Source organism: Mytilus edulis, chromosome 3 (genome assembly GCF_963676685.1).
Source record: "Mytilus edulis chromosome 3, xbMytEdul2.2, whole genome shotgun sequence".
Taxonomy (NCBI): domain Eukaryota; kingdom Metazoa; phylum Mollusca; class Bivalvia; order Mytilida; family Mytilidae; genus Mytilus; species Mytilus edulis.
In genome coordinates, this window is record NC_092346.1 from 17,945,663 (window position 1) to 17,970,587 (window position 24,925).

The window sequence follows — 24,925 nt, forward strand, 5'->3', positions numbered from 1 at the left end:
TAAAAGAAAATACTTTAATCAGTAAATATAAATCAATACAAAATTGATCACTAACCATATAAAACTCTAAACAGTTTAACAAATAACAATTTATATGATTGAATCAACAAAACAATTTTACCATTATATTTATATAGTCATAAAAAATAACTAACTACTGGATATACTCTATATAAATGTGTGACACATTAATTTTATATGGTGAGCTGAAATTTTTTGGATCTAAGTATAGGTGAGTGGTGATGATGAAGAAGGGGTAGACAATTTTGGGGAAAATCAGAAATTCGGCTGTAAAAAATAACACTTAATGACTGTTTTACAGAATATTTTGGTGTTTTAAATTTGTTTAGATACTGACACTCTCCCTTCAGGTGTCTTGAACTCAACTAAAGAGTTTGGATTTCCAAATAATCAGTGAAAAAAAGGAAATTAAAAGCTAACCTGAATTTAAGTAATCCACATTGCTGTTCATTGAATTGACATCAAGTAAAAAATCTCAAAGTAAGTCAAAGGAAACATTACTTTATTCTCCTGAAAATTACTTATACTGAAACATCATTTATAACAAGTCCTATTGAAGCAAAAAAATCCAAAACAGATTCTGATAAAAGTTCAATCATTTTTTTTTATCTCAAAAAGTCAAAAACTAACCTCGTGTAAAAAAGGAAAATGTAGCCTTTAAAAAAAGATTTATTTTAAATATAAGTATACAAATGGATGGTTCATATATAAAACAGTTCTATTGTTTACAAAATAATAAAATTTGCTATGAATATAGAGTCAAAAGTCAAAATACATGACAAATTTGCTCTGAATACAAAAATACAATAAAAACAAATGAAAAAAAGTCACTTTGGTTCAGCTGTGAGCAGGCCACCCTAAAATGTGAAAATAACCGAGACCTTTATAAAAATTCAAGTAAATATCAAAATACTTTTCTGTACAACCATGACAACTGAGTCGTTTCTATTTCTTAAAATATCTTGGTAAAATCCGCGAATAATTTTCGATCAAAACTTTTGAAAAAGCTGGAAGAGTCTCGTAGACATTTTATGAAAATGGCTTAGGCATCTTTGTATAACACATATTGAACAACAACAAAAAAAACCTGTTTGGAATAAGTTTCCAAATTTTAGCTGTCTTTTGTTTTTAATAATTGAACTTTCAAAGAATATTAGAATTTAGAAATTTATTTTTGTAATAACTACCGTTCTTTCATTTTAAAATATTACAGGGCAGTGAACAGTTAACTACTGGCATACATTACATAATTCTAATTTTGTATTTGAATTGAAAGGATATAGCATAATCTGGAATAATATATTTAAAATAGAAAGTTGGATTTCCTATAACATTTGGATTTCCTATAACATTTGTATTTCCGATCATTTAAAAAAAATTTATGGCAAAAATTTTGCATCAAATAATTTCATGTATTCAGCATAAACCATCAAGGTAACAGCATTGACAGGAAATCCGCGTAAACATATCACACCTATTCCACGGTAAAATATCTTAATACCACCTTCCTGATAAGTTTTAGCAACACAATCCATTAAATTATTGTACAGTTTTTTGTCGACATCTGCTTGCATCCGACTTTTAAGGACATCAAAAGGAACAATAGTTGCCCAGCTTACAACACCAGCCAACCCTCCTGCCATGAAGTTTATAACTGGATGAGGAACGGTCTTTAAATGTTTGTTACCTTCATACGATGTGAATTCAAACACTGTAAAATATATGGAGCTAGCAATAACATCCCTCAGTAACTGTGATGACAGTCCTCGAAACATTCCTGAAAATCCTCTGTGTTTTACTATGTCAACCACACCTTCAACTGGTCCTTTGTAGAATTTTAAACCTAAAATAATCACATAAATGTTTGCTACATGTATTTAGGAGAAAATTGAAGAGATTTCATTTTATGCACATACAATTAAAACTCAAATTCACATACTACAACAGTGTTTTCCCAAGAAAAGAATTTGGGCTAATGAAGAGACTTGTGGATTTAAACATTGTTTTCAAGATAATGGAATTCAATGGGACTGTCATACAAGTGAGAGGTTTAGCTAGCTTTAAAACCAGGTTTAGTCTACCATTTTCTACATAAGAAAATATGTCTGTACTAAGTCAGGAATATGACAGTTGTTATTCATTCGTTTGATGTGTTTGAGCTTTTGATTTTGCCATTCGATTAGGGACTTTCCATTTTGAAATTTCCTCAGAATTCAGTATTTTTGTGATTTTACTTTTTAATGGATGGGGGCTAAGTTAATGGTGGATTATCATTACGGTATGCCTAAATATTCCAGGGAAAACACTGTGCTATACAATCAAAATTTTTAGTTAAGCCTTCTTCTACTGAGGATTTTTTTTCTGGTTACAAATTTTCTTGAATGGGGGAAAAATTATTTCAGTATATATTTGATAACATGGTTTTTGCCCAAAATGAGCATACCAGCTTATAGAAAATCTGTACTTCGGTGAACATTTTAATTCAAGGTTACCTTTACGAACGAAACAGAATAAAAGTAGTATTTGGTATGTACACAAATGTAGTTGTGACCAGTAGTCTTTTGATGACCATTTCAATTTTGTGTTAAGTTGCAGCTGACTGTCTGAAATAGAATTACTACACTTTGGTGTAAAACCTCCTCAAAACTAAATTACCTTTGTTGTTGCCATGCGGTATCTGTGACTGTAAGACAACTTTAATGACCTCAATAGGACAAGCTATTATTAGCTGGAAAACCCCTGCCATTCCACTGGCAATAACTATTTTTAGATAATCTGGATGATCATGTTGTTTGTCTGCACTGGTACCCATTACTTTCAGTATCTGGTTGTATGATCCAAAAAATACTGAGTTTATAACTCCTGCTGATAACATAGGCCAGGACAGACCTCTGAAAAAGCCCTTTGACTGAAAGAGAATAAAAGTTCTTTGTCTATTTAATTTTTGGTTTATTTTAAGTTAATAGACAACTTTCAAGTTCAATGCATTTATGTCAAAAACTTTGGTTTTAGTGAACGTCATTTGTTCGTTGAGGGCATCGTCACTCCCGTTCCAATGTTGAGCAAGTGGTTGGAAAACTATAATGCTATATTGTACGAATTATTCGGCAAATTGACTTCTTTAATTGACAATCAGCACTGCTGTCATAAGGGAATTGTGATTAAGTACTACAGAACAACCATCATTTCTATGTTTATCCTATGCCATGATGAACACTATGATACTTGATGAACATTAATAGTGCAGGAATACAGACAATCACCTCTATCTGGTAAATTGATGAGTTTTTTTTCAGGTGAAGGACAAACTTAATAATGGTCTATTGTTAGTGTCATATTTATTTTCAATATGAAGCTTACAAATATCTGGCTTTTTTTTGTGTTCTGTTTTTTGCCATTACTCACATATCATTTCTGCCATTTGATCTTTTGAGTAAAACAAAATTGCCAAATACAGTTTAATATTCTCCATTTCTACATGATGCATCCAAATTTCTGTTTGAATACTTTAATAGAGGTGGCCAAAAACTTGATTCAAAACTTTTACCTAGCTGTACAGAACTAAATACCATAGATTAAAAAAATTGTGTGTGCAGTTATTATAGTAATTGTTGACCAACTAACATAAATATGAGAAAAAAATTATTGCAATTTCAGGATCTTTTTTTTGTGACATCTATCCAGTAGAAATTTTACAAGGATAAAAACATCACTAAATTTCTGAATTTACTGCAACTTTCATTTTGGACTTTGTAGAATTTGAAAACTTGAATCCTTTTCGAATTCATTCTGGAGGTGAAGGTAGAATAAATATTTATGTGACAGGTAAAGCCTATACTATCAAACTGAACATAATAATGTCAACATGAAATACAAACCCATGATTGTTTCTTTATAGTATCAATACAATCCCAAACATTCTTGTAACTATTGCCTTTAGCTTGAACTTGCAGCTGGACCTAAAATAATGAAATACTTGTGTATGATCCAAACTAACCGTGAACGTTATATAAATAACACAAATGATGTAATGAGTAAAAACATAACAATTCAATAAGACATCTACCAACCCTTTTTTGGAGTTTGTATTTTTTGTTAAGTATTTTCATGGAAACAAAATGCTTTCTTTATGATAACTTGAGTTTCCCTAGCTTAACTGTGGTGAAATTTAGATAGATTCTTGGTTCAATATGTCAATCCAAGGTCACCGTTACTATCGTATAGTATAAAACATATTATGAAATTTTCAAAATCTTGGTTACTAAATGAAGTTTCTTATATATCGTAGACCATATATATTCATTTTTGATTTCTCAAGTAATATGTGTGAGAAGTACTATTGAGACAGCACAATTAAAGAAACTTGTTTAAGGCTAAATTATTCAAGACCATTATTCTATGCTCATCAAGGACTATTCTAGGACAAAGGGACATGTAAATGAAAAAATTAAATATACCTCAGTACCTTAACTGTATCAAATGGATGCCCAACTAAAACTCCTGCAGACCCTACAAAGAAATACATTCCAATAAATATTTAGCATCTGAGGACTGTTTTTGGCATACTTTTTTTCAAAAATCATTCATAAAATTCTTAAAACACAAACAACTCTTGTTAAATTTGACAGACTTACCTTCACTTCCTACATTGCAGTTATTTCTGGAACTTAGGAAAAATCCAGGTTGTAATGAGCATTATTTAGATAATAAAGTTGCAATGGATTTTTTAAACATTGTGTATTTGTCAAAACAAGAGTTATGAAACTTCTTTTTCAGAACTGATAATTGTTTGTTTGGCAGGTCTTCTTTTTTTCACATGTTCTCAGAAATAAAAATAATAACATGAAAAAGTTATATAGCAGTTCTCTGGTTTTGCTATTGTAATACATGTAGCATGAAGAATAGAAAATTGGATTAAGAGTTAGAACTCCTTTAATTGTTTTCTCACCAGAAATTAATCCACCAAAGAAATCATGGAAGATACCATCTGCCATATTGTTTTCAGTTCTGTTATTTCCTTCAAATCATACTGTCATCATTAATATCATTGTCTAAAAAGAAAAACAATAATTATCAATATTTCCTAAATCTAGGACATAAATTAATATGTTACATTAAGTAGATACTATTACACTAGATATAGATGTACACAATAGTTAGGCTCTGTTAAAACTAAGGAGATGTTGTCAATGAGATAACTATCCACCAAAAATGAATGTCTAAATGATGAACAATTTAATACATGTACATTGTAACAAACCTCATAATGTATACACATAGTAAGGTAATTGGCCGCAGCCTGAAAATGTGAATCAATTCAAAGAAGAAAACCAACCAGAGGCAGATTTAGAGGGGGCCTGGGGCCCTCCCTTTTTGGGAAAAAATTTGGTTGTTTATATAGAGAATCACTGAAGCGTGACTGGAGCGGGCGCCCCTCTTAGGCAGTCAGTGGCCCCCCCACTTGTGAAAATTTCTGGATCCACCAGTGCCAACAATATGATTGATGACAAAACAAAACACCAATATGCCAGAGAACAACCAACAATAACCACTTAATTATAGGATCCTCTTTGGATAGGCATAGCAAGATGTTGGCTAAAAAATGTTGTCAGGAGTGCCTGTAAAGTGTGAAAAAAACAAGAATAATTGATTAAATAAACAAAAGGAAATGATTAAATAGGGGACATAGTCTTTTAACAACAAAAGTTATACATCTATCAGGCAATCTCAATCTATACTGTGTTTATTGGTCCCTGATTATGACAACATTTCTAAATTTTGAAATGTTTGGCAAAGGTTTTGTGTAAAAGGTCATATTTAAGATAGATCTTGTTTTACCGATTTCCATATTTCAAGTATATAATATCATGAATATAGTCGAATCTTACTCAAGTTTAACAAAAAATGTTTTGATGTATGAATATGTATGTACAGAATTATGTCTATAAGTTATAACATTGTACAAGATTCAACTGTTAACCCAACACCTCATGTCCAGGCTCTTTGAAATCACTAAAATAGGAAAAAAGTAATAACATGAGATAAATAAACTCCATATACTGCTGTTTATCTACTTCATTTATAAGTGGCTGATGGCAGATAGGTGTTTCACTATGAAGTTTATATTGGTTGCTGAAGAATATGCTAAAAAATGTAGACTTTACAAGAGAAAATGTATGACGGACCAAAAGAAAGAAAGGAGAATGTTTTAAATGTGAATAGCTTTAAGTAGACCAACTGTTATGCCTGACACTGCACAAGATTTCCCAGGACCATATATATGAATTCTGTCATGGGATTTTCCAAGATGAGATAGTGCAAATTCTAAGATAGTGAGGCATATTGATACTGGGACTATACACCTTATCGCTAATCCCGTCAATATTTAACAGGAACCTGTGTGATATCCAGCAATGGCGGACAAATAGCGATAACATGTATTACACATTACATAACAGATATCCAAGTCCCAGATTGATTAGCCTCCATGAGGAAAATAAAAGTTATGGTCTAATTTAAATTTGATTTTTTTTCTGTTTGTATTTTTTTTAAATAAAAAAAATAAATGCAGGATAGTTCACTGTAAACAACTTGTCATTTATTTCAAAGAAAACGATTCTTTCTGTGTAATAAGTCGTTGTCTAGCAATAATGTTTTTGTTTGTACTTTCATTTTCTACTTTCAAATTCGCAGCGCGAAATAAAATTATGTTTCGAAGCGCCACCTTTTGTTTTGCTTTTGAAGAAAATGCCCGGATGTTTTCAAATTTGGCACAACTTGGTCGATATTGACTAAAGAATATATCGACAATAAAGGCAAAGTAAAATTACATCTTTAAATTTGTGAATAAAGGAATAACTAAAGTTTATTATGCGCACATGGAAAAATAAAGTTCTTATGGGCTTTCACTATAAATTAGGTAGTTTTTCAGGTTAGGTCCAAACAAAATCGTCATGTGTTTCCGCCAATTTCCTTTGACTACGCATGCGCTGGAGCGGAAGTATGGGAAAAAAATGTACGCCCACGTGATTTTTAACCAATCATTTTGCAGGATTTCTTGATGACAAGTTGTTGTTTCATTTAGTCGTGGTAGCCAAATTTCTGTTTAATGTTTCCAAAATGACTTTTCCTAAATAACTCGACGAAGAAAGCAGAAGATCATCACGAAGTAGTGAGGGAAGTGTTTTTCTTCAACAGGGAGGAAACAGATTGTTTTCAAAATGGTAATTATGTGTGTAAATTATCAAAGAAACGTGCTGTTCAAAACGCGTCGGCCTGAATCTTGTAAACAATTTTGATGTCCCGGCTCCAAATATTTGTCCTCCTTAGTATTTATCAGATTATTGTTACTTCTTAAAAGATGAGACGCATATATGGTGATTAGCAACTCCCTTTTTTGATTCCATTGAAGAATAAACTGCTGTGAAACAATATCTGAGAAAAGGGGGGTTTCAATGCTTGTAACTGTAAGTGTCCTAGGAAATTATCGTAACACCATTTGGCATTTGAAAGCAAAACAATCTTGTGGTCACAAATACACCAATTATACACAATAAAATTTCTGCATTTAAGAGCAAAACATAATATTGATGACACAATTTCTTACACACATTCAGTTTATTGATGGCCATTTATTGATGAAAACAAACAAAAAACAGATAAAATGAATCACAGTACTGACTACTGTACAAGAGTCACCTCATCAACCACTTGTCCATATAAAAATAATGTCTGGGTAGGCTGTTTTGATTTTTTGCTTTGACATCTACGTCGAGGAAACAGAATAGGGAATAAAAAATTCAAAATACTCTCCAAAGATGATGTGATAATGTGGACAACTACATGCACCCTGTACTCTTATTCCGGGGTTTGAAGACTTACTCGCTTAGCCACATTCTGGTTAGTGTCATTCATTAGAAAATTACAATAACAATCTTCCTAACAATTTAAAAGAATTATTACAAACTTAAATACTTAAATTGCACATTTGATATATATATAAAAGTTAAATGACAGATGTTTCAGAAAATGAAGTTTGAACATTTCCTGATAATTCTTTACATTTTTAAACTTTAATAGTAAATACAAATGATGTTTTTTTCTTAAAATGTCAGTCAAAGAGTTATATTGAGAGAAAGATTAAATTAGACGTTTAAAATCAGACTGTAATGACTCATAAATCCATAAAGGAACATCTTGGTAGAACATTTCAGTGCTTTTAAAAAATTACTCTACAACCAACAACACATGGTCAAGATAAGCAATATTGGTACAACCAGAAAACAGGAAGAACGGGAATCAAAGTCTTCTATAAACATGATAGATGAGACATATAATGAAATTCTCTTGATTTATAAAATTGTTACATTTTCCTTTCAGACTGGTGATGAGCCACCATACTTAGCTGTTGGCACTGAAGTTAGTGCCAAATATAGAGGTGCATTTTGTGAAGCTAAAGTGAAGAAGCTTGTTCGATCTGTAAAATGCAAGGTATGCTTAATAACAGACCTAATTGTTATAAGACAGCACTGGACCAATGTTCATTCACTTTAAAACTTTCATTGTCCAAAAATTGTGGAATAGAAAAATGTAAAAGACCTAAAGGGTATATCAGACATCAACCCAACAATACAATTAACTTGAGACTACAATGTATGAAAAAAACCTTGAGCAGACTGAAGTTCACTTAAACCTGGTATTTTACTATCACAAAAAAGTTTGATTAGCAATGGATTAAAATTGTTCTTTTGTCTGTCAAAAATAACAAATACATATATTTTTCTTTTATAGGTGATACTGAAAGACTCGCAAATATCAATGATGGTAACAGATGACCAGCTGAAAGGAATTTTAAAGGTAATTGGTTGTTCAGTCTTTCTCATAATTATGACAGAATTTCGGTATAAAATCTGTTATGAAAATTTCATAAGCATTCTTTATGTCAACAGTAAGTGATGTCCTCAGTTAATGTGAAAACAGATGCCTGCTGTATACGAGCTTAAAATTGGGAATGGAAATGGGGAATGTGCCAAAGAGACAACAACCCGACCATAGAGCAGACAAAAGCAGAAGGTCACCAATAGGTCTTCAATGCAACGAGAAATTCCCACATCTGGAGGGGTCTTTTAGGCTTTTAAATCTAAACAAAATTCAAATGCAGATTGACAAATTGTCTGAATTGCAGACTAAATAAAAAAAATAAGTTTGATGTTAAAATAATTTTATGTTTTGGATAAAAATGCAGGAAGTATGATGATTGATTTCAGATTGGTGAAGTGGTAGAACTAAAGGATCCAGATTCTGGTCAGATGGTTAATGGTACCATCCACAAGATGACTGATTCTAGCATGTATACTGTTGGTGAGTACTCTCATGTTTTCTTTGTCAGTGAATTTGAACCTATTTTAACTAACAGCCTACTTTGCTGCAGTCATTGTTTGATGTCTGATGTCAATGGAAGTGCTCAAACTTGAGAAAGTGTTTTGTTATATTTTAAGCATACAATAATTTTAAATCTTTTGTATGAATAATATCTCATATGTTACTCATTGATCTTATTTCAATTTCAGTTTTTAATGACGGAGATGAAAGAACTCTGCGTAGAACCCAGTTATGCCTGAAAGGAGAAAAACATTTTATTGAAAGTGAGGTAAGTCATTGATAAAAAATATTAAACAGATTTATCCCTATATGTTATGAAAAGAAAAGAGAATTATACTATTGCGTTATTATATGTCTAAGTAACTGATGATCACTGATAGTTAAAACATGACTGAAATATTTCTCCTTGACCTTGTTTCTGTTGGTGCAAGCAAATCCATAAAAAAAAATCTTGTGTAGGAGCAATCTATTATCATTGGTGATATCTACTTAAAGTTTCCAGGGCAGCACTGTCCATGTAAAGCTACTAATGAAAGTGTAGATGTAGCCCAGGGAAAGCTCCTTGGTGCAGACAAAAAATATGTAAAAAATAAGAAGTGCAGACAAAATCTACGTGAAAGCTTTTTACTGCAGACACAGTCTACAACTCTACATAAAAGCTACTTACTGCACACACAGTCCATGTAAAATCTACTTAGTACTGCCACAGTCCATGTAAAAGACATGGTGCAGCCAAATTTCATGTGAAAGTTACTTGGTCCAGACAATATCCAATAGAAAGCTTGGTAGTGCAGACAAAGTCCAACTCAAAGCAACCTATTGCAGACAAAGTTCAAGTAAAGTTGCTTGGTGCAGACAAAATCCATTTGAAAGCTTGCTAGTGCAGACAAAGTCCATGTAAAAGCATCCTATTGCAGACAGAGTTCAAGTAAAGTTGATTGGTGCAGACAAAATCCATTTGAAAGCTTGGTAGTGCAGACAAAGTTCACATAAAAGCATCCTATTGCAGACAGAGTTCAAGTAAAGCCCACATAAAACTTACCTGGGTGCAGGAATCATCCATGTGAAAGTTACTTTGTGCAGACAGAATGCATGTAATAGCTACTTGATGCAGACACAGTCCACGTGAAAGCATCCTATTCATAGAGAGTTAAAGAAAAGCTTAAAAAAATATACTTGGTGCAGACACAGTCCATATACAACTTGAGAAACAATCCATCTTAAGGCTACTTAGCATGGGCACAGAAAATGGTGAACTTCTGTTAATTTTTTTCCCTATTTTTTTTTTGCAAACACCTCTTCTCGGTCCCCCCCCCCCCCAAATTATTTTTTTTTAAATGCCATTTTATGGACCCTATTTTTTCTGGACGTAACTAAAATTAAAGGTGTATTTCTATTTAACCAGATCCTATGGTTAAATGCTTGTCTGGAGTAAGGAGTAGGGCAGTATTGTTTTTTCTATTCTCAGCCAATAGATAACAACGTTATAAAGTTGATTTGGCATGTAAATATATGGTACATGTATTTAAGCAAATGCGTCTGTGATATGTGATTTCATATGTATCTTTCATGTATAAATTTTTTGCCTGTTTTGCCACAGAACATGAACCATTAATCTGTTCATCTTCTGATTGAAAGAGAAAATTATTACAGTTAGTAAGATGTAAACATTTTTATTACAGACTTTGGATAACCTACCTCTATCCCATCCTGAACATTTTGGTACACCAGTAATGCATGGAAAGAAGTCGAAGAGAGGCAGATATAGCGGAGGAGGGTAAGTCTGACAGATATATACTACATAAAAAAGTTAATATAAAACAATGAATATATTTGCACTCGAGCAGATACAATAAAGCATTCTAGATACATCTTGCTTTGTACCTAAATCTTGATCATTCTGGTAAAATTAATTCAAAGGAAATATTTATAGTAAAAAACAGGTTCACTGATTATTCACTTTTTCAAAAATCCCGCACTCAAGTTGACTACAGCCAAATTTAAAAATAAGTTATCATTAACAATTTACGTGTTTGCAAGTCTCATGAAAATTTTACAATTTCGTTTTGCAGTCTCATGTCAAAATAATGTGCAAATTTGATTGTTGGTTAAATGATACAAGTTATCTAAGTCTACTTTAAAACAAGTAAAGATTTTCTGTATTACTTTGATAACTTTGTAAATAAAATATTTTAATGTAGAATGAATGAGGATGAATTAGATGAAACAAGTTCAGAAGATGGTATCTCAAAGAGAGCAAGTTACAAAGGTCGTTTGAAGGACCTGGTTGGCAAGGTGATGGTTTTAGACTTCGGAGATAAGAGAAAACAGCAAGCTCCTGTCTTAGTCGTTCTACCAGACGCTCAACCACCTGATCCTAAGAAAAAAGATCATATATTGGTCAAATCATTCAAGGATGGAAAATTGTAAGTATATTTAGATTGAAATAAACATGTGCAATAACTCAAGTCTATTTATGTTTTTAATTACGATTATCTTTATATGACAATTCAAATTGCAAAACTGATTTCAACATTTGCATTATCAAAATTACAAAAAAGACGAGACATACCTATGTGATAACAGTTTATGTTCTCTCAGGTAAAATAACATAAAATATTGTTGGGTTTTTTCATTGGAGTTCAAGAACATAATTTGTTCATTAAACATTGAGTTCAAGAACATAATTTGTTCCTTAAACATCAAAAACTTTTCTTATGTTTGTAATCCTTTTTATTTTACAGTATACATGCACAGAGAAAGGAGTTGAAGGAATTTGCCAGAGAAGCTGCCATTAAGAATGAAGATAAAGCATTAAAAGCAGGTATGTTTTTACCAAAAAACTTAAATATTTTCTATTATGCATTTCGCCAAGAAGTTTATCTAGCAGTACAGATTTTAAGGCTGACATAAGATGAAAATACAGCCTAACTTTGTTTCTCAATCTTTGCATCTGTCCTTCCTGGTAAATGTGAAATTTTGAAAAACTAAGTTGTTTCTAGAAATTATAGAATATGATCGCATATAGAATGCTTCATAAGATTAAAGGAAAAAGTTAGCAACCAAAAAAAACGTTTTGGATACATGAAATTTATATAGTGTTGTTTCCCTTATTTATTGCAGCCTTTGAAAAGACCTTGATGTATTATGACACCCAGGATTTACCGGTCGACTGGGATCATGATGAATTACTTGGTACAGATGAGGATGAAGATTTTAATGAGGAAGAGGTAGGTATTGTGTTGCTATGGTTTCCAAACCTTTGTTGTTATCATGGTCGTTTAGTGTTATAGTTATGAAATAGGAATATACAATGAATAAAATATTAAGGAGATTTCATTTGTGATGAGTTCTTTTCTTCTTGTCTGATCTCAATTCTTGAAATACTTGTTCGTACCTTTACATTCAGTGAAATGATTTATTGTTTGAAATGCAGTTTCAATGTTTCAACATTTTCAGCAATACAAGAAACCAAAGAATATCTAAAGTTGTATATTCTGTAAAAGGTGGGACCGTCAAAAGTTGTTCAAACTTTATATTTTTTTCATTCATTGATATCACAGCTGTTTTGAATACTATTGGTCAGAATTCTTTTTAACTTCCTGGACTGAAAGATATATGAATCCAATAGTTGCATCAATCTTTGTCATTTTGGGCACTACTGTAGTTGTATATAGGAAGTTCATAATATGGTCAGTCCATTAGGTTTATTCAGGAGGGATTCATTTTCACACAAGAAACCTATATTTTTTGTCATTCCTCTCTCAGTTAACTTAGTTTAATTAATCTAAATTTCACTAAATGATTCCAGAATGATAGTATTTTAAAGTTGTTTTTGTTGCACAATGAATAGGGCATTAGTTTCGTGCATTGTTAAACATAAATTTTTATAAATAGGAGCTACATGTATGTGTTTATTTTTGCTTTATATTAGTTTCAGCCCCTGAAACAGGTATTACGGTTATATTTTCTGTGCACATTTTCACTCCTTGAATAACAAGGTGGTTTGTTAACATGCTGTATAATAAATGTATAATAAAATAGGTTTCTCATTGAATTATAAAGCACCTATTTATGTTCAAAATTGTGTTGTGTTTTATTTCATAGTCATCTAGATAAGTGCTTCATATTTCAAGATGAAAATGTTTTTGGATAAGATGTATTCTGGTACCTTGTTAAATTCAGCAAATTTACATTTTAATGAAAATTTGAGGATAAAAGCTTAAAACTTTATTTTGAAAAGGGAGATAACTGAAATCTTCAAAACCTTTTATACCATTTGGTCTTTATTTTTTTACGGAATCAGAATGCATTAAAAGTGACTAAGTTATCCTTCACAATAATCTAATCTTCAGTTTATACTAATATAAGATCTGGATAACAGTGTTGTTAAGTTCTGTAAGTCTTACTTGATGTTTGTTGGAATTGACAGTACTTGTGTAAAATAAATGAAATTCATTCTCCATTACTCTTTGACTGGGCTGTGTTACATCAATGTGCCCTAGTTTTAGTGTGAATTTATTTGGGCTAATGTCTCAATTATTTAATAGATTTAGGCCTGTGACATCAAGTATGTTTCATACTATTAAACAATAGTTGTTTGAAATGCTGTTTTTGTGCTATTTAAATGTATCATTAAGGTTGACAAATTTTGCCTTGGCTGATGAATGTAAATTATTCGTCACAAACTTGTTAAGTTGTAGTAACTGGTTAATATATCTGTAAAATTATTTAAAAACTTTGATCAATTCATGTATATTATTGTCTCTTTGTTCAGTCAGGGTCTTCTTATTGAGAAACCAAAAACACATGTTTATTTCTGGGACTAAGACAATTACCTGGTCTTATGACAAATTTAAACTGCTTTTTACTACCAACTGAGTTAATAAAATGTATATCCTTTATATTATAAAATCTGTAGAAAAGTAGCTCCTTTTAGTTAACATGTATTGTTGAAACCAAAAGGTATGCTGTATTCTTGATAGTCTTGTCTTAGATGCTAAAGAAATTAATGTGAATGTATTTCCTATGACAGCTTTTAATTAAAAGATTGCCAATGTCAAATTTGGGTATGAATATATTGTGACATTGAAAATGTTTTTGTTATTTTATGTTTTAGTCATCAGATGATGAACCTAATGAAGCCAAAGACTGTTTTGTAGCACAGCTTTACAAGTTTATGGATGATAGAGGTAAATTGCTTATGCACAATCTGTTACTATTATTTATAAATCAAATTGTCTTGATGATGTATTTTGTTTATGTAATAATTTAGTTAGGTACTTCATTAACAAAAAGAGTGTACAAGTTGGTGCATGGCTGTAAGAATATTACACACAATGATTTTATGTTTGTGATCTGCATTTAATTTTCATGAGAAAACGGGTATTATTTCAATGAATCAAATAAAAAGCAGTGTTCTAGCTACAACGTTTGAACAGGGCGCAGCGCCCGCCCTTTTTCATTGACGCCCATGCCCTTTTTCTGTTGTACCTCGGACGCCCTGCTGTTTTTATCACCGTAAAATCGGCATTTTTCTGCCTTTAAAATACCAGTAAAATCGTAACTGTTCTATGAACAGGAAGTTCAGCTACCTGTGCAAGCTGTCAAATTAAGTGACCCATTAAGTGTATGGCTTTATCTGACTGCTTTGGTGTCTAACACATTGTTAATTAACACCAATTACCTTAGATTTAGGTCATAAATAATTTGTGAATTTTCAAAAAAGTTTGACAAACAATTTGATTACTTCCCCTTATTTATCACCTGTTCAAAATATATTACTTAAATTAATGTTTCTTTTCGTAAAAAGATTAAAAATAAAACAAATTGAATGCAAATGCATATTAGGATATTAATTTAAATTATTTTCACTCGAATACACTTCAAAAATAAATATTTTGAAAATTATATTTTGCATCTTTACTTCCATTAATTGATATATCAAGTGCAATGAAGAATTCCCAATGTTACAAATTAGTAGTTGGTCTGACTGCTATGGTGACTACAAGACAGCATAATATTCACCAATCTAATTAAAAACCGATCTCTCATCGCTCCTGTTTCTGATATGTCGCGTGGGAGATCTAACGAAACCCGCTTTGAGGTCACATGTGAGTGACCTCGTAGGTGTGTCTTTTTCGACCAATGAAATTGAGTCTTCCACGATCTTGTAAGTTTAACGTAAGGCAAAGGGATGTAACTCATCTTATTTACGACGAAATAGTCAGTCAAAATAATTCAAAAACTTTTTTGATTGGCTTATAAATAGGTCGTCTACTCATTTGCATATCGTTATAAATTCACGACTTCTAGTTCACTCACATGTGACCTCAAAGCGGGTTTCGTTAGATCTCCCACGCGACATATCAGAAAACGGGAGCGATGAGAGATTGGTTTTTAATTAGATTGAATATTCACAGCTAGGTAAAAGTTTCTCAAAGAGGGTTTCTGCATGATGACTATAGATTTATGGAATGATGTCAACTGTGAAAAAAAATGTGCCAAAAGAATAAAATTACAGACCGGTAACTCCATTTTATCAGAAACTTGAAGTTTCAATAATGCATAATAAAAATTATGTGCTTATTCATTATGAGGCTTAAATAATTGCCCTCTTTTCAATGATATAAATTTACACTAAGATTGCCTTTTTTCAATGACATTCACACGTAAAATTGTCCTTTTTCTGACTAGCACCCTGCCCTCTTCAAATCCTGGCTAGATAAAGTTTCAATATAAATTTGAATTTCTAAATGGCTTTTCACAGTAAACAATTTTCTATACCATGAATATATCTAAGCCTTAGATTTCCCTTAGTTGAATATGTTTAGAAGAGGTAACAAGGGTTACTCAGTGGTTTAAGTAGTGAAACCAGCCTGTGAACACTTCAGAGTTTCTGCACATGGCAGGTGTTTGACTCGAATCATTGTCAGTATTCCTAACAAAGATCGGTGGTTTAATCAAGGCATTCTGGCTTCCTCCAAAATGGTTGTCATGAAATAGCCAACAGTGTTGAAAGTGGTGTTAAACACTTATCAATCAATCAGATTACTAATGATGTGACCTGAAAACAAAATTCTTTAAAATAAAACAATATTCCAGCCTTTTGGTTTACTATAACACTTATTAATATTCTCACATCGGTGCTCAGTGTCAATTGTCCCAGATTTTACTACATTTGTTCATGTTGAACCCTTCATGATGGCATTCATGTATAATATTGTTAGAATTTTCTTAAAATATGTGAATTTTTTTTTTTTCCAGGTACTCCCATAAATAAAGCACCTGCTATAGTTAACAAAGACCTGAATCTCTACAGACTGTTTAAAGTTGTACAGAATATTGGTGGTTATAATAAGGTATGTATTGCCTCCTGTTTCGATGTCACATTTGTACCACGTAAATGTTGAGAAATACCACACTAAAATATACGTACTATGTTGAGATGTTCAAATTTTAAAAGGATGATAAATGTTGATAATTTTAAATGTTCAAAGTCATGTTATAGGTTAGCTCAGAAAATACAAAACTCAGAATTCCACCATTTTAAAATTCTTTAAATTTTCATTTTCTTTAGAATATTGAAATCATTTCCTGTATTGAAAATATAGTTCAGCATAACTGACAAGTTTAATCTCCTTGATATTTTGTCGGAAATATTTTCATTCAGCCTTAAAGAGAAGCTGGTCCTAAAGACAATTTGCTAAACTAATGATAGGATTATTTGTTAATTTGTAATAATTTGTCTGACATTTTTTAGAGAAAAAAACTGCGTAGTCTATCTAATAAGCCTTCGGACAAGTCCATCAAATTTTGAATTTTGTGTTCATAAAATTTAGATCAGCTGCAATTGCGTGATGAGACGACTATCTACCAGAAATTGATGGATGAAGATATATATAAAGATTTATTGGGCTATAGATTGCAAACACAATTGTGACAATGATAAAACCTTTCAAGTTTATGTATATCGTTATTTCCTATATTCATTACAGGTAACCAATCAGATGAAATGGAGAATGGTTTATACTAAGATGAATCTACCACCAATTAATACAGCTTCTCATCAAATCAAAAATGCTTATAAAAAGTAAGTTTTGTCAGACAAGAAGACAATGATCAATTCAACCAAGATGTTTACAAGTGTTTGTTTCAAAAAAACCTGTGTCTGTTAAAGTGATCAATCATAACTGCTCTGATAGATTTCTGGTTTCTATGGTCATGATGGTATTTATAAGAATAGCCTGAATCTGTTTTTTCTTGTTGAAGCGTTTTAGATTTCTACTATCAATTTTGTAAAATTAAATAGAATCAACCACTTATAAGACAATTTTGTAAACACTAGACTGAAGAAAAAAAAATGAAATCTGCACACAAACTCAAAATATATGAAAAATGTGTGTTAACTGTTGGGTTTTTTTTTCAACCTTTAGAATTAAGCTGACTTCAATTGGTTTTTTGTCTGTACGATATTGATATATTTAAAATAAGCACATGCTACACAACTTAAATTTACAATTGGAGCTTGCAGCATTGGTAAAAGCAAGACCTTTAAGCAAGACTAAAATCTGTAAGTCCAAATTAAAAAAAAAATATACTGGAATTTCTATGTTTTCATCATTAAAGGGGCACTATCTGTCAAATTCATGGTCACCGATTTGACTCAAATTCTCATATTTGATTTATAACAATGTAAAACATTTATCCAAACTATCAAAAGTCTAAAATAAACAGTTTACAGAGCATGGGTTAGATAATATATAGGTTAGTTTCGTGTGTATTTTAGTCCAGACGCCATCTAATTAACTATCGATTTGACCTCAGATGACCATATAAGCGATGAAAATATAAATAAAGATATAAATAGATTAAACCAACACGTGCAATTGGATTTTTATAGGTCTGTTTGATTTTATTTTATAGATTAAAAATAGATGTTTCTCATTGTTTTTAACCGTATAAGAATGATTTTATGTGCATCGAATTAGTAATCAAATGATTTACCGAAGTTTCACTTTCATTGTTGACATTCTTTTTCTTTAAATAACCAGTACACGTACAATGCATGCGTTGCCAATCTCTAGCTAGGGGTTAAATTTAAGTTCACATGAATACGGATTTAAAGAGGTCGACTCATTCACTTGCAAGTGAATAACCAATGTTCAATGTTTCTTAGCATAATTTGACAAAATTGAACATTTTTGGCTGCAAAAAGCGAATTGTTATTTCATTATTTCACTTTCATTATTGATTGAACAGAAAAAAATCAAACTTTAGATTTTTTATATATCTTGTAGCTAGTGCCCCTTTAAAGACATAGTTAAAGAAAAAATTATGTCTTAAATCTTACAATAGGTAGAATTAAATGACTATCAAGTTGAAGTGATGTGTATGTTTAATTGTCTGTGGTATTGTAGGTACCTTCATGCCTTTGAGGATTTCTATAGAAAGTTAGGAAGTTCTATGGGAACCATTAGTCGGCCTGGTAGGAGTAGAAACAACTCTGGACGAGGGATAGTACAGTTCCGTGGTAAAGACAAACAAGAAGATAAGGTAACAACAACAACAACAACAATACTTTATTTTAAGAGGGTTACACAGTTAGCTATATAACTAATCTTCCCTGAGGCCCTCGTAATGAAAAATCAAACAAAACACAAACATATACTAGTACATTGCATACATACATTAGCATAAAAAGTCAAGTGTGATAATAATGTTCAATACAACTTGATAAAATGTGATGAAAAAATAAACATGATGACATGATCAGTTTTTTATATTATTTATACAGCTAGGTTGATTTCAATAAATGATCTGTTATTTTGTATTTGAAAGAATTAATATTTGTAATATTTCTTAACGGTATTGGCAAATTATTCCACAAGAATGGTCCAGAATACATAAAAGATTTTTTGATAAGATCAAGCTTTGATTATTGTGGTACTTTTCAAGTGATTTAGTGAAAAAGTATGCTTGAATTTTGAATGAAAGAAAAAAGACCCTAAGTTATTGATTTTATTTTGGACAAATGTGATGTTCCAGATTTCTATTGGAAAACTAACATCTGATTACATGAAATAAAGAAACAACGGCCTCAGTTATATTCTAACCTTGAGTTCTAAAAGTCTTAGATTCTATTATCCCTTGCCTGGTCAAACTAAAAATTGAAATTCTAGTAATATGGATGCTCTGCTGAGCAAGCAGTATTGCAGAAAAATATCAAAAATGGTTGGATCAGAATATAATGAGTCTGCAAAATACTTTTGAATACAACATTTACTAGAATCTACATTTATAGATCTGGCCTTTCCCATTGGCTAAAGATAAGTTCTTATAAATACATACACAAGTATAATAGAAATTGATTGTTTGTTAAGTGAAAAAGATAGTGTTACAAATTGTTCTTTCCTTTTATTTATTCTACAACCATGCTATACAGTGTGTCTCTTCAAGGCAAAGTAAGTTTAATATTTCTGAGAATAATTTTGATATCTTCAGGATTCTGAAAGTGTTACTGATGAGGTAAAAGATGAGAAACCCAAAGAAGAGGAAGTTTCACCAACAAAAGATCGGCAAACTCCAAAAAGAGTTACACGACAAGATGTCAGTGAGGATTCAGGAAAGAAAGAAAGTCAAACTGATGCGAAGAAAGCAGTCAAAAAGGAAGAACCAGAAGATAGTAAAAAGAAAACAAATAAGAAAGAGGAAAATGAAAGCAAAAAAGAAGTTGAAACAAAGAAAAATCAAAAGAAAGAGGAAGTGGATGTGAAAAAAGGCAAGGAGGAAGAGGGGAAGAAAGGAAAAGAGGAAAATGAGGCAAAGAAAGAGAAAGAAGAAAAGACTATCAAAAAGGAAGATGAGAAAAAAACTAAGAAAGAGGAAAATGTTAATAAAAAGGCTGCCAAAAATGAGGATTCAAAGAAAGAAAAGAAAGAAGAAATAGTCTTGAAGAAAGCAAAAATTGTAGTGAAAAAGGAAAAGGATGATACAACAAAAGTAAAAAAAGAAACTGAAACAGAAGGGGCGGAGAAAAAGACAGCCAATCAAACAGCTGATAAAAAGACTGCTCAACCTGCTGAAAAGAAAACTGCTTCACAGGCAGCTGATAAAAAGGCTGCTCAACAAACCCCGGACAAAAAAGTTACTAAAGAGACCAATGAAAAGAAGACTCCTCAGCAGACAGGGGATAAGAAGGTAACACAGACTCCTGGAGAAAAAACAAAAGCTGCCACTACGCCAAAAACTGTAGATGGCGATGATAAACCAAAGGGATCCCCTAAAAAGGTAAATACTCATTAGTACTCAGCCTTGTAGAATTCACTATTGTATAAATGCATCTGTCAATTTGAGTCTTGAAAATATTGAGAAAGATATATGAATAATCTGCTCAATGGATTAATCATAGATACTAACAATTAGAGATTCAATTTCAATCGTTTGTTGTTGATTTCAAATTTCCATCCGAGTCTCTTTCCCAATCATTTGAGAGAAGTTTACATAATGAGGGCTGGCTAAATAATTTGCTTTAAAAAAAAAAGAGTCAATGGTCCTGTACAAAGCATCAGTACTAGTGTTAAACATGGTAGGTCCTTGATTTTTGTACATAAATAATAATTCATTCCCAAGAACAGACGGGTGCCTAATTTAAAACCCACTCTTATTTCATGGATATGTTTGCTTTAAATTGAGAATTTTAAGCATAAGATTTTTCTTTAAATTCTCTGGTAACACAATCAATATAAAAAGTTTTGTGAAAAATATTAATTCTATCCTTTTTTTTTCTAGCTTGTCCGAAGGCGATCTATGAGAAAAGATGAAGTTAAAGAAGAAACCACTGCAGCAGCAACAGCTAAACTTGTGATGCAGAAAGAGGTCAAGGTTAATCTTATTAAAAAAGATTTCAAACCAGCAGAAGTCATTAAAAGAATTAAAAAGCCAAAGGTTGAAGGTCAAACTGATGAGAAGGACAAGAAAAGGTGTGTTATAGTTAAGGGAGTTCGCTTCTCAGTTTCAAAGTAATTAACTTTTCAAAACACTAGTTTATATAGATAGGGAATTAATAAAGGAATCCTAAGAGCAAAAATAATATATAGGTCACCATGCTTGTTTTTGAGATATTAACCATTGAAATTTTGGTGGGAAAATATTCTCTCTCGACTTTTCATAGCTTTATCATTGACAAATGGAAGTTCTCAAAAAATGTTAAAAAGTAATTAAAATTTTATAAGACTTTACAGATGGCTTATCATTATACATGTAAAAGATTTACAAAAAGAAAAATGGGGGTCACCGGGCAAATTTTTTCAAGGCATTCAAATGGATAAAACCAGAGGATTCCGAGAATCTGACAAAAAATCTAAAACATGACAAGCCAGCTTCCTTAAATGTTTGCCTTATAAATATAATGGTTACCAATTGATTGTGTCGGGCATGTTTTGAAGTTTACACACACTCTACAATCAAAACCATAAAAACACGGATACTTCGGGTCATTCATATTTGATTTTTGCTATATCTATTTAACCAAATTTTTTTTAGGTATTGAATCAATAGGTTCTACACAAACTTAGGTTAATCAAAGTTCTGTACATACAGTTTTAGTTTCAACTGGGCAATCAAAATTATTATAGAAAGTATACTCCTTTACAAAACACAAAAACTTTGATACTATTATAAAATTCTCTATAGTTTAAGAATTTTAGACTAAAAATCAGTGTTTCTTTTTATTTTTGTTATCTTTAATAAATGTCTTATTTTTTCAGTGTTAGTCAGAAAGATACACATAACTGTCCAATGGGATCACGTCTGAAGGTCAGATATGGTGGAGGTCAGACACAAAAGATTTATGATGCAAAGGTAATGTCATGGTTCAAGCAACTAATTTGGTTGTCTCCATACAAGCATTTCATGATCAGGTGCATTGCAACAGGGAATTGTTTGATAAGAAACATTTACAATTGCATAAAACTAAAAGAAGAAATATTATTTTGAATCATTTAAGACGTGTGTTTTAAGCACTAATACAAATATATAAAAAACATATATATCAGAAGAAGAGTGAAGGGGAAAAATCTGTCAAGTTTTCCATTAGGATAGAATATATCAGTTCCTCAAAAAAAACACCCAGGTTGATTGATTGAATTTCTTTCTTTTTTTGACATTCAGTAGCAAATGTTTGGTCTTTATTCTGAACAATTGGAAATTGTCCTAGTTTTATTTCTCTGATTTAAACCCAGTACAATTTTTATTTTATGACAGGTTGTAGAGGCAAAGAATGATGGTTCGGGATTACAGTATTTAGTTCATTATGCAGGCTGGAATAATCGGTAAGTGTCATGTAAGGGTTAATAATTAATATGGATTGGCAAAAATCCCCTAATAGCCAACAGAAATAGTAATTTTGTGTACATCAAGTATACAGACTATCATAATTAACCAATGTCAAAAATCAAACTTCCATTACCCTTTTACATTCATTTTTATTGATTAGCTCTAAAATGGGATTCAATATTCAAGAAAGAGAAAATTTATTGAGCCATTTCAATTTTTGAAAAGCTGATCTTGGCAGCTCTACTCAAAATATATTTTAGGGTGATTAAAAGCATTCTGAACATAAGAAAGTATGTGATATACAAGTTATCTGATTTGATATTTGACTGCGAGAAAACAATGTCTTACAGGTTTGAAATAATTACATTTAAAAGAAAAAACTATAGGATATTGGGTATCCATCCATGATATTACTACATGCACAGCAAAAAACACAAAAAGCAATTGAACAGCGATTTTATTGCTTTTCTTCATCTCAAAGTGACAGTGAGACAGGGAGACTGCTCTTTAAAAATTTCTTAAGAAATTAATGCTAAATTTTAAAAACATACATGTAACAATGGTAAAACTATTACAGATATGATGAATGGATTCAGCCAGAGAGAATAGTCAGTATTGTAGAGAAACCAGCTTCAGATCTGGTTGTCAAGAAAATAGAGAAGAAGATGAAAGATGCCAGTTCACCTAAAACTCAAAAACAATCTCCAGCTCAACCAGTACTTACACCTCAACAACAGGTTAGTAACTCTTGAAAAATACAGAAAGCTGCGCAAGCTCAAATTGAAAGTAGTCGCTTTCTAAAAACTCAGAAACCTATATTAGTGCAGCCAATGTTTTCACCTCAAAAAAAGGTTGGTTTAGTTATTCTTTTGATATTCAGAAACCTGCTCCAGTGCAGCCAATGTTTACACCTCAAAAGATGTTTGTCTAGTTATTCTCTTATAAAACCTTGGCAACTTGCTACTTCAGTAGTGCTTACTTTAATCGAAGAGTTTTTATATTGACTGAACACACAGAAAAGGAGAAGAATAAATGCAAAACCGTATTCTGTGTGTATGACTACAAGAAAGAAAACAAATTCTATTTCCTTTTGACTGAATGTGAAATGTTGTGTTTTAGGTAATAAAGAAAAGAGCTCGCTCAGGACCAACAGAATCACCATCATCAAGTCCTGCCAGGTCTGAGAAAGCTAGATCCCCAGCATCAAGTGTTGTTGGTTCAGACAAGAAAAAGTCCAGGCCTACAAGGTCAAACAGTGTAGAGTTCAAATGCTTTGAAGGATTACAAGGTAATTTTGTATGATGCCACAGTCTATATATGAATTTATAAAGAAGATGATATTACAGGAGATATTTTACCCCGGATGCTTAAAATATTATACTTAGTTATTAAACGAACTGGTAAAGAAAAGTTACTGTACCAATTGTTTAAGGGGGTAGACCTTGGTTCAGGGAGATAACTCTTTAAATCAGTCAAGCGTTTGTAAAAGTCAAGTTCATCAATGTATTTTAAGCATTTACCTGAAACAGATTGAAAATAATCTATGTAACCTAGAAGCTTAGAATATGTTTTTGAAAATGGTTGACACAAACGACTGATGAGTTATTTCCCTTAACTTAGGTCTACCTCCTTAAACGCTGTTTATTATAAGTAAAACAATAATGTGTCCATAGTACACGGATGCCCAACTCGCATTATCATTTCCAATGTTCAGTGGACCGTGGGGTCAAAACTTTAATTTGGAATTAAATTAGAAAGATCTTTTCATAGGGGACATGTGTACTAAGTTTCAAGTTGATGTGACTTCAACTTCATCCTAAACTACCTCGACCAAAAACTTTAACCAAAACTTTCACCTGAACTTCGCACTTTCATTTTCTATGGTCAGTGAACTGAAATTGGTGTCAAAACTTTAATTTGGCATTAAAATTAGAAAGATCTTATCATTGGGAACATGTATACTAAGTTTCAAATTGATTGGACTTCAACTTAATCAAAAACTACCTTGACCTTTAACCTGAAGCGGGACAAAGGGACTCACAGACCAGAAAACATAATGCCCCTCTACTATCGTAGGTGGCGCATGGGGCATAAAAATGGCTGTACGAATTCAAATTCAAACCATAGAAAAATATTATTGAGTTACCAAGGGAGTTAATTAGAAACAGTTAGAATTAAGGGCAGACGG

General features: G+C 31.7%; 2 protein-coding genes across 3 annotated transcripts in view; one reads left to right on the forward strand and one right to left on the reverse strand.

The window, feature by feature from the left end:
• Positions 1 to 7,004, reverse strand: LOC139515944 (solute carrier family 25 member 45-like). Its single transcript, XM_071305725.1, has 6 exons — positions 6,900 to 7,004; positions 4,970 to 5,072; positions 4,487 to 4,530; positions 3,900 to 3,980; positions 2,677 to 2,929; positions 1 to 1,864 (listed from the first exon to the last, which is right to left on the reverse strand). The coding sequence occupies exons 2-6, from the start codon at positions 5,013 to 5,015 to the stop codon at positions 1,401 to 1,403; spliced, it is 888 nt and encodes a 295-aa protein (XP_071161826.1). The 5' UTR covers positions 5,016 to 5,072; positions 6,900 to 7,004; the 3' UTR covers positions 1 to 1,400.
• LOC139515943 (AT-rich interactive domain-containing protein 4A-like) overlaps positions 6,967 to 24,925 on the forward strand; it is a 23,935-nt gene continuing 5,976 nt past the window's right edge. Inside the window, exons 1-20 of one of the 2 annotated variants that reach the window (XM_071305723.1) lie at positions 7,081 to 7,244; positions 8,401 to 8,511; positions 8,812 to 8,877; positions 9,288 to 9,381; positions 9,591 to 9,670; positions 11,085 to 11,179; positions 11,604 to 11,828; positions 12,147 to 12,226; positions 12,526 to 12,632; positions 13,337 to 13,354; positions 14,522 to 14,594; positions 16,669 to 16,763; positions 17,400 to 17,494; positions 18,822 to 18,957; positions 19,906 to 20,691; positions 21,193 to 21,383; positions 22,170 to 22,263; positions 22,666 to 22,733; positions 23,315 to 23,474; positions 23,857 to 24,025. In XM_071305723.1, the coding sequence (XP_071161824.1) occupies positions 7,242 to 7,244; positions 8,401 to 8,511; positions 8,812 to 8,877; positions 9,288 to 9,381; positions 9,591 to 9,670; positions 11,085 to 11,179; positions 11,604 to 11,828; positions 12,147 to 12,226; positions 12,526 to 12,632; positions 13,337 to 13,354; positions 14,522 to 14,594; positions 16,669 to 16,763; positions 17,400 to 17,494; positions 18,822 to 18,957; positions 19,906 to 20,691; positions 21,193 to 21,383; positions 22,170 to 22,263; positions 22,666 to 22,733; positions 23,315 to 23,474; positions 23,857 to 24,025 (2,746 nt within the window). In that variant the 5' untranslated portion in view covers positions 7,081 to 7,241. Of the gene's footprint in view, positions 7,245 to 8,400; positions 8,512 to 8,811; positions 8,878 to 9,287; positions 9,382 to 9,590; positions 9,671 to 11,084; positions 11,180 to 11,603; positions 11,829 to 12,146; positions 12,227 to 12,525; positions 12,633 to 13,336; positions 13,355 to 14,521; positions 14,595 to 16,668; positions 16,764 to 17,399; positions 17,495 to 18,821; positions 18,958 to 19,905; positions 20,692 to 21,192; positions 21,384 to 22,169; positions 22,264 to 22,665; positions 22,734 to 23,314; positions 23,475 to 23,856; positions 24,026 to 24,925 lie in introns of both variants that reach the window. The other variant, XM_071305724.1, reaches the window with a different exon arrangement.